This window comes from Trachemys scripta, chromosome 24, assembly GCF_013100865.1.
Source record: "Trachemys scripta elegans isolate TJP31775 chromosome 24, CAS_Tse_1.0, whole genome shotgun sequence".
NCBI classification, from domain to species: Eukaryota; Metazoa; Chordata; order Testudines; family Emydidae; genus Trachemys; species Trachemys scripta.
The window spans coordinates 8,482,567-8,494,744 of record NC_048321.1 but is presented as its reverse complement, the minus strand read 5'-3'; the positions used below and the strand labels follow the sequence as shown (position 1 = coordinate 8,494,744).

Sequence of the window (12,178 nt, the reverse complement as noted above, 5' to 3'; positions counted from 1 at the left end):
CATCTCTTTCTTGGCCCTAAATCATTTTGTATCTCCTCCTGCAGCTGTTTTATTCTTCTCTGCAGATAAGCTTTGCAGCATGGATTTCAAATAGATCCAGTCTTGGGTGAGATTTTAAGCCCCTCAGGGCAGGGCCTGTCTGCACTGTTTTTGCTGAACATACTGCTGGGTACTTGTCTTAAGCAGCCATGCAAGCGGGTAGTAAAAATTAAGTTGTGGGCAAAAATTGGTTGAAACATAAGTGTAAGGTGGCACTTTCCATCCCAAAGCATTTCAAATGATGGGCCTGATCCATCTCTTATTGATCCCTTATGCACACAGCACCAGTGATATGCAGCCACTTCTGGGGTAGCAGAAAGGCAGATACCAGGGGTGGGATAGAGAATTTTTTGTTATCCAGGGTAATCAATTACTCTTCAGAGCAAGCTATGGGACTTTTAGTAGCCACATAAAATAGACAGGACCTTGGGGATCAAAGTTTCCATCTTAAAATAGTCTTACATTTTCCATCACAAGTATTTGCTTAAGAGAAGGTGTTATTTTGAAGATGTCCTTAATACAGAGTTTGCTGGGGGAGGGGAAGGAGACGGTCAGTTTTACAAACCTTGCTGTTATTTAGGAAGCTTGGTTACGCATGCAACTGACGAAAGAACAACATTCCTTTGATCACATATGTGCCTTCTCATTAATTACAATAATGTGAACTCTTAATTTGCTGCCACCACTGTTGTAACAGGGCGTAGGTCTACACTTCAAATGCTACACTGCTTCTGGGAAGACCCTACCTATGCTGTCTCCCATCAGCATAGGTAATCCACCTCTCCAAGAGGTGATAGCTATGTTGACAGAATTCTCCCATTGATTTAGCTGTCTACAGTTGGGGTTAAATTGGTTTAACAGCATTGCTCAGGGAGTGTGGATTTTTCCACCGCCGAGCAATGTTATACCAACCTAGTGTAGACCAGGGCAGTATGCGGTGAATTAAGTTGGCTCTCTGCAGTATGCTCACCAATTTTGGTAAAGATCGCTAGCAAATCAAGCACATATAAGCCTCCGCATCATCCTAGTATCTGAGCACCTCGGTTGCTAAGGGGTTTAGCCTCAATGCTGAATTAGGGGAGTATTATAACAGATTATCTGCAATTTTTGGCAAATCTCTTAATCAGTGGCAGAACTGACTGTAGAGCTCTCATTCAGACCCTTAACCACAAGGAAAAGATATAACACCAGAAGGAACAGGTTTAAAAAATGTTAAGATGATAAAAAAAGTGAACCGAGTTTGAGCATAGAAGTTTCTGGTTATCAGGGAATAACGTACAGATTATCGAGGGTGCAAAGTTTGGTTTAAGATCTGGTGGCATAAGGAATACATAATCTGCAATATCCCCAATTGGGGGTAAAGGGTTGATGGGTCAAAGTACAGGCATTGAGATATGAGGGTACGAAGTTCATAAAGTGGCTATGTTTGGGTGTGGAGTATAATGAGTGGATATGATGATGAGGGTGGATTGACCCTCATTTGGTGAGATTTAATGTTCAGGGAGTTTATGGTTCCAGTTCATATGATCCAACAGAGAAGTTCACTTGGTCCCTTTCTCGTAGTGGGAGAAAATGTCACTCTGGCTCACGCCTCCTGGTACTGTCGGTGGTGTGCATCTCATCTGACCTCCTGTATAACTTGTATCCTCCCTCTGTGCTTGTGTGAGACCACTACAGGACCTATGCTCTGTGAAGGTGTTAAGTCTCCATGTTAAATAGCAGGGCAGAAGGAAGCAGAAAATCAGTGACTTTGCCCTACCTCACACAGTTGGCTACCGGACAGCTGGGAATAAAAAGGACGGTCTCCTTAACCCCAGGACAACCCAGCACCCTTTCCACTGGATCAAGCCGTTTAGCACTTAAACAGCGCTATTTACAATGGAACTGGAGTTGGACACAGGCTCCCACTGACTTCATGGAAAGTGGAGGTGCTTTGGCCATTAAAAAATAAAGTCACTGATAAAAGACAGGGACTGTCTCACAGGCACCTACATTTGAAAGTTTTGGCCTTTGTGTTGCAGACTATGAAACCCAAGTGGCCGCTGGTTCTCCTCCCCCAGCAATTTATCCCCCTGCCCCCAGCAATGGATTGGTAAGGTGGTAACTTGGCACAACATCCTAATCACACCAGCTCTGAAGGTTCACATCAGTTTTACAGTATGAGCCTCCCCCCACCCCATCCCCAGTAGAGAAGTTTCCACTCAAGAACGATGGAGGCTTTGGTTATTTCAATTGTCTTTATTAAAAATGTCACCCCACAGGGGTGGATAGAACATCTTAAATTGTACAAATATAAAAACTTTCCAATACAAAAAACACAGTAACAAAATTCAGTACACCCGATTCGTGTCATGACAGGCCGAGGCAGCTGCTAAGGCTCACGCAAGCTTGGTTCCGCCAAATACAGATGAATAAACACTTAGAACATGCAGTGCACTGGGTTAGTGAATACATAAGGGTGGGGGGGGGGGGGAGTGCTTTTTTCTGTGTAAGGGGAGGACAGACCCACAGGGGGAAAAAAAAGTTAAGATACTAGTTTCTTTCTCCCCACCCCCCACCCCAAAAATCCCCCCCACCCCAGAAAACCTTCCCAGTTTTTTTTGGTTTAATGTTTGCCTATATGGTGGCAGCCTCGCTTTAGGCTACGTGCCTTTCCCCCAGGTGTCTGGACATTGCACAAGATAGTTTGACCAAAACTTCTTCAAGTGGTGCCAGACAGCGGGTTTGAGACTTGTGCTTTGATCTGCAGGCAAGGGAAAGCATGAGACAATTCTCAGGGTTTGCCTGGGCATAGAGAGGTTTGTTATTTCTTGGGCCGTCCTTGAAGTGCAATCCCAGCCAGATTCCTTTGTGCACCTGCTGAGGCCAATTAAACCAAGTAGTAGTGATGGCTGGGTTGGGTTTTTTTTTTTTTTGGGGGGGGGGGGGTGCACTAGTTTATCTGCACAAAGGAAGATAAAAATTCAAAACGAAAGAGGACGGAGATAGTGATTCTTAACAGGACCATGGAGTTTAGCTTACACTTGTTTAGCAGATTCACAAAACTCAAAGTCAAACAATAAATGCTATCAAAGAAATAAAAACAAGTTATATGACATTGCTTTGCACTGGCTGTATAAAACTCTTGGCTTTGGAGACATTTGGACTGGATAATGTTTCATTTGCTTGTTAGAACAAAAAAGACAGACATGCATAAATAACTAAGTTTTTCCCCTTCTACAGGGCTGTTATGTTCTCACTTAACAAGCCTGTGGGTGGATATTGTCAAATAGCAATGGAGGGAAGTGATCTCTTTACTTCTACCTCTTGCCAAGACACAGAAGTGTTTCCACCGATACCCGAAATCCTCAATCGGAGGATTGTAAAAAGCTTTGCTATTTTATAGGGCTAGCTCAAGCACAAGTAAGAATCCTTGTAACAGAGCAACAAGTTTACAATCCTAAGCGAGCAGGTTTCATTGAAATCTTCAGACACTAAAAAAACATTGATGAACAGATGTGTTCAAACATAACTGATCATCGGTACAGCATAACAACAGATTCAAGGCACAGTGATGGTCGTTTTTCTGGCATTGAAGCCTTTTTTTAAGTCAGAATCTGCTGGCTTTGTGCCTCTCCCTAACAAATCAACTCTTAAGTGCTCTCCATAGAGCACACACCTTTTCCACCCCATGTACTCCCGTTACAGTTTCTACACAAGCAACTACTTATTTTCCAGGGAGATTCTGAAGGGCTCTGGAGTGCAGGCAAGGCCCGATAGCCTCTGACCAACATGGCATTTCGCTCGCCACATCAAGTCTGTGCACACAGCACATCTTAGAAGAAAGACCTTTACATCTGCCTTCTTCCGTACTGGCTGTGATTTTTTCAGCCCGGTTGGAGCTACCCTACCCCACACTTCTTGGGATGTTTTCTTCCTGCATTCAGGGGTTTGAAACCCCGTTCTGAACTCTGATTAGGTAATAATCACTGCAGATACAAAGTGAGTCCAGGAAAAACAAACAGCTGCTTCTTGGCACTCACTGCACATTGTTGTTAGCATTGCAGGGATCAACCTGGGGAAGAAAAATAAGGAGGTCTTTAGACATTTGCTGAAGAATACTAACTTGTTAACCCCAACCAACTGTAGTCCATTTCCTAAACACATGACTTGAGAAATAAGTTCTAACTCAAAGCTACCCAGCTGAAGTAAGACACACCAGCCGCATTGGACAGCTTTGCGCAAGCAGATGCAGTGCGGTTTTAGTGCATCCCTGGACAGATCCGCATCAGTATCACAAGGACCATTAATCTCTTCTAGTCTGTCGGTTTCTATCTTCCTGACAATACAGATAAGGAGTCTAGCCATGGTCTGAGCCTTCTTGATACTGGTATGAATGCAAAGTCTCCCACCCCAGCTAAATCCTAGGCGTCTGTTTTCCAGCTCTATTTCCTTTGTGGCCGAAACCAGCCACGCAAGATATTCACCAAAATCTCACCTCTGTGTAAGTGGGAGGAGGCATGAACTTGAACTCTGGGGCATACATGAAGATAGGACTGTCGAAGGAACTGTCAAGATCATCCAGAAGGGGAGTGGTGGGGCTTTCCAGGCGGTGATCCTCAGATACGATGTCCAGGTAGCATGGAGGCGCTGTAAAAGAAGCTTGTGAGCCTTGCAGGATATTTGTGGAGCAGAGCGCTTTGTGATGCGATCCCAGTTTTATTCCTATGTTCAGGCCATTAGGATGATCCACACTCCCTCTCCTCCCCTCATAGAGATGGTATTTTAGAGCGCTGGAAGAGCTCTGTCCCAGGACTACACAAGCCATGTTGAAGTACTGCAGCAACACTCTAGCGTTGCCAGTGTAGACTAGTCCTAAGACGGAATGTTATACTGCATTTCAAGGGACGGCCTCAATCCATTTATTGGAAGGTTTCGGAGCAGCCCCCTTTGCTAAAGACTAAAGCAAGTATCCCCATAAAACAGCACAGCACTCGGCTCACCTTCTGGAGCATCAGGGATGTTGAGGTCCACCCAGCTCATTTCAGAGCTAGTCTGGCTAGCCATGCTGGAGCTGCGGCTGGCAAACCCAGATCTGCTACCGATGACGAGAGGCAGCTCCAGAAGGATCTTCTTGGAGCCAGGGACGCTGGCATAGATCTGTATGAACAAGACCAGGAGAGGGTTGGTTACTACATCATTAGCCCGACACAAGAATTAGAGTCTGTCACATTAGAATTCCTAGTGAAACTGCAGGGACGTGGGGAAAGAACTATGGTATAGATTAAGTGTAATCCATCCTTCAGTGGTCAAAGTGACATGAGCTAGTGAATCATGTGACTATGCTCCCATATATATGGAGACTAGTGTTATAAGGACAACTGTACATGTCCAATTCCCTTATAATGGCATCCCTCATGTTCACTGCAGAAGTGGGCAACCTCTTAAAGCAGTATGGAGGAGCTGGAATCCAAGCAGCAGCTAGACTAAACTGGGAATAAAGGGCTGCTTTGATAGCGAGACCCTTACCTGCAAGAAGTACTCCACACGCAAGATATTGCAGCCCAGGATGGATGGTTTGATCTTCTTGACCCGGAGAGTTTTACCCCGCCAGCTCTCAGACATGCCCGAGATGATGGGGTTGCCTCGGACGCAGGAAAGTTTCTGGGTCAAAACCTTGGTCTGCCCGTTTGCCAAGTAGGTATGCTTGGAAACAATGGCTGCTTTGGGTACCACGATCCGGGAGCAGATGTTCTCAAAGTCTGCATTTATGGAGATATCATCACCTGGAAAAAGAGATATGGAAGCTTAGTTATGGAGAAGGCCTAAGGTCTTAGCCAGACCAGTATCATCGAGTAGGAAGTTCCCCTGATTCACAGTCTGCTTCCCTTCACTCACATTGCATTACATACTCCTTCTTATGCCCACCACGCTCAGTTCCTTTCCCCCTTCTTGCATTTTCAGACTTCAAATCCCTGTCAGTTGTCTCATCCCCCTTCATACACTCTGCTTAGCCCTTCACCCCCTCCTCCCTCACCATCCCACTCTCAAAGGAAAGAAACCAGATCTCACCTTCACAGAATCCTTTTCGGTCAATCCTGGCACTGACAGACACATGCCCATCAGGAATGAACAAGCAGGAAACCTTCTTGTCTTTCTTGGCAGCGACTGGCGACTGGAAGAGATCCACAGGGAGATTGCGTTACACAGAGGAAGAGGCCACAATAACACAACAACATCAGTCCATGTCCTCCTGGCTCCCGCACTGCCAAATGCTGTCTTCACCACCTACTCGGCTCCCCATTCTTGGAAATTCTGGGTCTGCCTCCTGCCTGACCTTTGCCCTGTCATCTGTGTTTCAAACCTGCTGCAGTTTAATTTGTAACTCCAATTAGGCCCTAACATCTTGCATTATGGATAGTAGGCGACACTCTGATGCCCAGATGCCTGCCCTCCAGACGGCTGTCTCATGAAGCAGAGTACTAAACAGCCCTAATTGGGAGTCTGGACCACAGCCCCAGAGATAAGTATTTAATCTGTACTTTGCAGTAAAGCCAGTTAAAGAGATTCCTCGGGACAGTGCGAACATCCTTTTCTAGAGGACCTGAGTCACCACTACCACCCACATGCACAGACACAGAGACCTGATAATTACCATTAAGTCTGGAGTGTTGACATCAACGGGATCCATGACCTCAAAGTGCTGCTTTATCTCCTGAGTGTGACAGGATGGGCGATCCAAGAAAGCCTTAACCCAGTAATCCACACAGCCATACTTCCCTTTGAATGAGGTCCCCAGAGGCCTGCAATACAAGAGGGCAGAAAAGCCTGTTAGAGAGACACAAGATAACTAGAAAGGAAGGACTTTTAACAAGACTAGGATTTTTAGTAGCCAGTTTTGGCCAATACCTACCCCTGGGGAAGCTCAAATCCAAATTTGTATTCATATTTGTTGCCAGGTCTCAAGATCACAGAGCCATCCTCATCTAGAAAGATTAAAGAAAAAAGAATCCATTAGAACACACTGCCGACTGAGATTTTAAGCTTCATTCCGCTTGTCCTGTTTCACAGTTGTAACCGTCAACGCAGCTTTGCATTGATACCCCCTAGACAAGAACAACCGAACACTCTCTGCTGATGCCCTTTTGGAAGGGGAGTAATATTGCAGATCTAGGCTTGATGTTACTTTAACAGTCTCTCATTTTAAGACAGGCCAGCACTTGACTTCTGCTTCAACACAGCACTTCCCTTCGCATTCTCCTTCCCCACTCTCCCATAATCTATCTGCTACTAGTCTCCCGGTTGGAGCAGCCAGCAGGGAGAAAAAAAGGGAAGTCAGCCATTCAAGGCATTTCTCATCCCCACCGCTCTTTCATCTTAGTTTTCTCACCCTCTGTTAAGAAGCTCTGCCAAGTTTGACAACTCTGCCCACTTACAATTTGCCTGCAGGATTGACGGGGAAGGTCCTGTTACAGAGATCCCGGAAATCCATACGCTTGCCAACTATCTAAACTTGCAGCTCCCTACGGGGACACCTGTTCTGCAGACTGTACTTGCTTATCAATACAGACTGTACCCACATCTCTTCCTAGGAATCAAGGGAAGCCAGCCACTGCAATTGAATCGAAGGCTAAAAGGACTACTCTGTCATTCTGAGCTGCTCCTACATCTTGGAGGCTACTCCCTACAGGCATAAAAAGTTATTAAAACCTGCGACTGTTCTCTGCTGGCTAAAATATCCACAATCATACCTGCTTTTCTTCCTTGGCAATGTAGTGAGTATTATTAGTGGCTAGAGTTTTATTACTTAGTTGGACATTTCAACGCTAAATTCTCAAACTTCAACCAGTTTCCCCTGCAAGGCTAAATTTTGCTCTTAGCCAGTTTAGGTCTGCCAGGGCTCAAATGAAGGATTAGCGCTTCCTGCCAGAGGACTTAAGACTCTAGCAAAAAGCCAGGAAGATGCAAATACTATTTGAGTCCGCCTCTTTCCACCCAAAACCTGCGTCTCTATAAAGTATCAAGAAACCTTCTTTAAAAGGCCACCAATCCTCAGTTAAGTTAAAAGCCTCCCAGGCCTTTAGTTTTACCGTGGGAAAACCCACACAGAGGCGCACACACAACAAAACGACTCTTGAACCCAGGTTCTCACCAGTGGGATGATCATCCAAGGTGAGGACATCTTCATAGCGCAGGTACTCCATCTCCTGCTTGCATTGTTGGGGTCCCTTGATCCAGACCACTTTGGCCTCCCCACAAGCCAGCACTTTAACTGAGCTAACCCGGGTGGTTTCGGTCACTTCCACCAGCACACGGCCGGCTACTTTCTCTCCACTGCAGAAGACCTTGTCGGGCTCGCTGAAGACGATCTCGAAGGTCTTGATCTTCTTGAACACCACCATGGTTGCAAAGAAGTTTTGTTTCTCCCTCCACAAAAAGAACTTTTGCCCCTTTTTTGTTTGTTTGTTTGTTTAACGAGAGTGGTTCTGAGCCAGGCTCTAGAGGGTTTTAGGCAACAAGGACTTTCTTAAAAGCTCGAGTTGCAAAACTTCAGAGAACTTTTGGCAAATAAATTCACCCTCTTTAAAGTTTGGCCCCTTTTTTAAAGGGGGGCCTAACAGCTGGACTCCTAGCAGGGGCAAGAACAACAGGACGGGATCCTCCTGGTAGGCAATAGCTTCCTTCAATTCTGCAGCAATGCACTACCTTCTCCCTGTTGCAACCTGCAAAGCTGTGAGCCCGGGGAAAGCCGGAGGTTGCCTTTATACCCCCTCACCCCTCCCCTCCCGTGTTGATCTCAGCTCTCCATGCTGAAGGCGCGTGGACAAGCGTGTTCGCCGCGTGATCAGCGCTCCCATTGGCCGCCGCCGCCTTGTTTACATCCCCGCCGGCCAATCGCCGAGCCGACCGCGGAGCGTGGACACCGTGTGTAAGCGGTGCCGGCCGGAGCGGCGAGAGGGCCGGCGTGGAGGAGAGAGCGACGGGGGAGCGGGCCAAGGAGAGGCAAGCAGGGAGGCGCCGCGAGCCAATCAGGGGCGGAGGGGCGGGATATAATGTTCTGGAGGAGCAGGGCGGGGGTGTGAGGCGGTTTTTGTGGCTGGGTTGTTGTTTCACTCCCGGGCAGATGTCACCCCCCCCCCCGCCTAACCTTCCCTCTTCGGGGGGTGGAGGGCGGCTCCCCCCTGGATAAACTGTATGGGGGCAGCTGTCAGCCCCCCCTAGTACTGCCCCCCCGACCGTGGGGCCAGTTCCACAGCCCCCCTCCCACTGACCATGGGGGGGGTCAATTACACGCCCCCCCTCACCCCACACTGACCATGGGGGGGTCAATTACACAGCCCCCCCTCACCCCACACTGACCATGGGGGGGGTCAATTACACAGCCCCCCCCCCTCACCCCACACTGATGGGGGGTTAATTCCACAGCCCCCCACTCGTCACCCTACACTGACTGGGGGGGGGGGGATTCTACAGCTCCCTGACAACTCCCCCCACACTGACCATGGGGGCAGTTCCACCGCCCCCCCCTGCACACACACAAACACCTCACCCACACTGCCGATAGGGGGCAGTTCTACAGCCCCCGACAACCCCCCTCACTGACTATGGGGGCAGTTCCACCGCCCCCCCCCCCACACAAACACCTCACCCACACTAGCCATAGGGGGCAGTTCTACAGCCCCCTAACAACTCCCCCTCACTGACTATGGGGGCAGTTTCACAACCCCCACAGTACTGCCCCCCCACACACACACACTGACCATGAGGGTGTTAATTCCACAGCCCTCTGACAACTCCCCCCCCCCATATTGCCTATGGGGGGTACTTCTACAGCCCCCCCCCAACACTAATCATGGGTGGGGCAATTCCACCTGTACACCTCCCCTCACACTGACTATGGAGGGTCAGTTCCACTGTCCCCCAGCACCCCCCCAATACTGACCATGGGGGGGGGAGCACTTCTACAGCCCCCTGACACCACTCCCAACATTGATCATGGCAACCCTCAACACCTCCCTGACACTGATCATGGGGGGCAGTTCCACAGCCCCCCAGCAGCTCCCCACACACTGTTGGGGGCAATTCAACAGTCCCCCTACACCTCAGCTTCATAGTCACAGATCATAATTGAGGGCGGGGAGATCTCAGCCTCTCCTAACCCTTCTATTGACTATACTTGGGGGCTGCTCCTTTACCAAATCCCCCCGTTTCCCAAAGAGCCGTCCCAAGTTCCAAAATGTACTAGCCCCACAGCCCCGAGCTCACCCCCATTGATTATACTGGGGTCATCACTACACACAGATTTCCCCTCAGGAAAAAAAAATCCTTATTTAGCTACATTGAGAATGTTTAAGAGTTGCACAAATTCCACCCCCTCCTCTGACTGTATTAAAAGACATCACATGCAATGGGGCTGACTGCTTGTAATACAGGAAACAAGGTGACTGGGTGAAAAAATAGGAAACCAAGCTGATTTTTCAGGGGCTCAGTGTCACAGCTTTTATTCTGGGTGACAAGCCATGCGTTGGGATCATAGCACCTCGTCTTTTGCAGAGTTGATGGTTGGAAAACAGGTTTATTGTCGGATCAAGTGCTGGCTCCCTGAAGAATCTGACTTCTGGGATATTAGATACCAAATAAGCAGCATCCCCACTCCTCATTTCCCTCTTATTGACCAGACTGGGGGGCAGCTTCGGACACCTCACCTTCCTGAGTGTTTGGGGAGCGGGTGGATCTTTGTACAAAGCCACTCACCGACTGTTCTGGGTATATTTCTACACAGCCGCCCTCAAGTTATCTTTTAGTCACGTTGTCAGGCATTCACCCCATCCCTGACCAACTGTGGTCCATTTTGGCATAGTTTAAAAGCTGTTTCTCTAGATCGGTGTTTCTCAACGACCAGTCCGTGGACTGGCGCTGGTCCCTGAGATCTCCCTGACATAATTTAGGAAGGCAGCAAGCCGGTCCCTGGTATCAAAAGGGTTGAGAAACGCTGCTCTAGATCAATACAATTTTCATGCAGACAAAGCTGTAAACCAGGGGTGGCCAACCTGAGCCTGAGAAGGAGCCAGAATTTACCAATGTACATTGCCAAAAAGCCTTCGTAACTTGTCAGCAGGCCCCCCATCAGCTCCCCCCTCCCGCCCCAGTGCCTCCCGGCAGCCCCACCGATCAGCGCCTGTCACAATCAGCTGTTTCACAGTGTGCAGGAGGCTGGGGGCGAGGGGGGGAGTGAGGGCATGGCAGGCTCTGGGGAAGGGGCAGGAGCCTTGGGGGAAGGGGTAGAGCGGGGTCAGGACCTGGGGCAGAGCCAGGGGTTGAGCAGTGAGCACCACTGGCACATTGGAAAGTTGGCACCTGTAGCTCCAGCCCCGGAGTCTGCACCTATTCAAGGAGCCGCATTTTAACTTCTGAAGAGCCGCATGTGACTCCGGAGCCACAGGTTGGCCACTCCTGCTGTAAACAATGTCGTTAACCAGCTACAACAAGATTTTCTAAAGGACGGGGGAATAGGGAAATCAGAGACTCTCTTCCTCTTGCTTCTAAAACCTCTGCCCCCCCCAACTGGGGAAAGGAACGTGTCCCCAGTATAGTCACTTCCCTTCGCTGTCCTTCGCCCCTGAAATGGGGACTGGGAGTGGTATGTGTGTTTGTAGTAACTCTGCCCACGTACATTTTCAGACTAGAATTTGGCTTGTGTATCCCACCTCAAGTCAATTGTTCCTCACCAAGTAGGATATAAACTGATTATCTGCTGGATCGAAGAAGGAATTTCCTTGCTATGAGAGAGCAATGGGGAAAAGGAGCGCTGGCCGCCTAGGAGTGAAATGAAGGAGCTGCATCTTTTTCTGGAACATCTGCTATCAGCTAGTGTTCGATACGTGGCACTAGTTTAGATAGATACACCACTCGTTGTTTTTGTGGATACAGACTAACACAACTACCCCTCTGATACCACTAGTCTATTCTAATGTGGTAGGCGGAGGGACGCTGGGCTAAAGTGAGACATTGATTTAGTCTAATTTGGCAGGAGGTGGAATACCAGATTAGACTGATCACTTGTCTGTTCTGTGTGGCAGAAGATGGGATACTGGATTAGCTGAATGCAGTTCCTTATCAGAACATCTTGCATTCCTTTAGGAGGAGCGTTAAATCCTGC

General features: G+C 48.4%; 1 protein-coding gene across 2 annotated transcripts; it reads right to left on the bottom strand.

Moving 5' to 3' along the window:
• Window positions 1-2,632: 2,632 nt before the first annotated feature.
• On the bottom strand, window positions 2,633-8,759 carry TXNIP (thioredoxin interacting protein). Of its 2 annotated transcripts, XM_034756506.1 has the most exons (8): window positions 8,171-8,758; window positions 6,932-7,004; window positions 6,674-6,821; window positions 6,091-6,193; window positions 5,548-5,804; window positions 5,022-5,178; window positions 4,517-4,668; window positions 2,633-4,093 (listed from the first exon to the last, which is right to left on the bottom strand). In XM_034756506.1, the coding sequence occupies exons 1-8, from the start codon at window positions 8,418-8,420 to the stop codon at window positions 4,058-4,060; spliced, it is 1,176 nt and encodes a 391-aa protein (XP_034612397.1). In that variant the 5' UTR covers window positions 8,421-8,758; the 3' UTR covers window positions 2,633-4,057. The 2 variants fall into 2 exon arrangements, with proteins under 2 accessions (XP_034612397.1, XP_034612398.1); XM_034756507.1 differs by lacking the exon at window positions 4,517-4,668 and having other exon boundaries at window positions 8,171-8,759.
• Window positions 8,760-12,178: the final 3,419 nt, after the last annotated feature.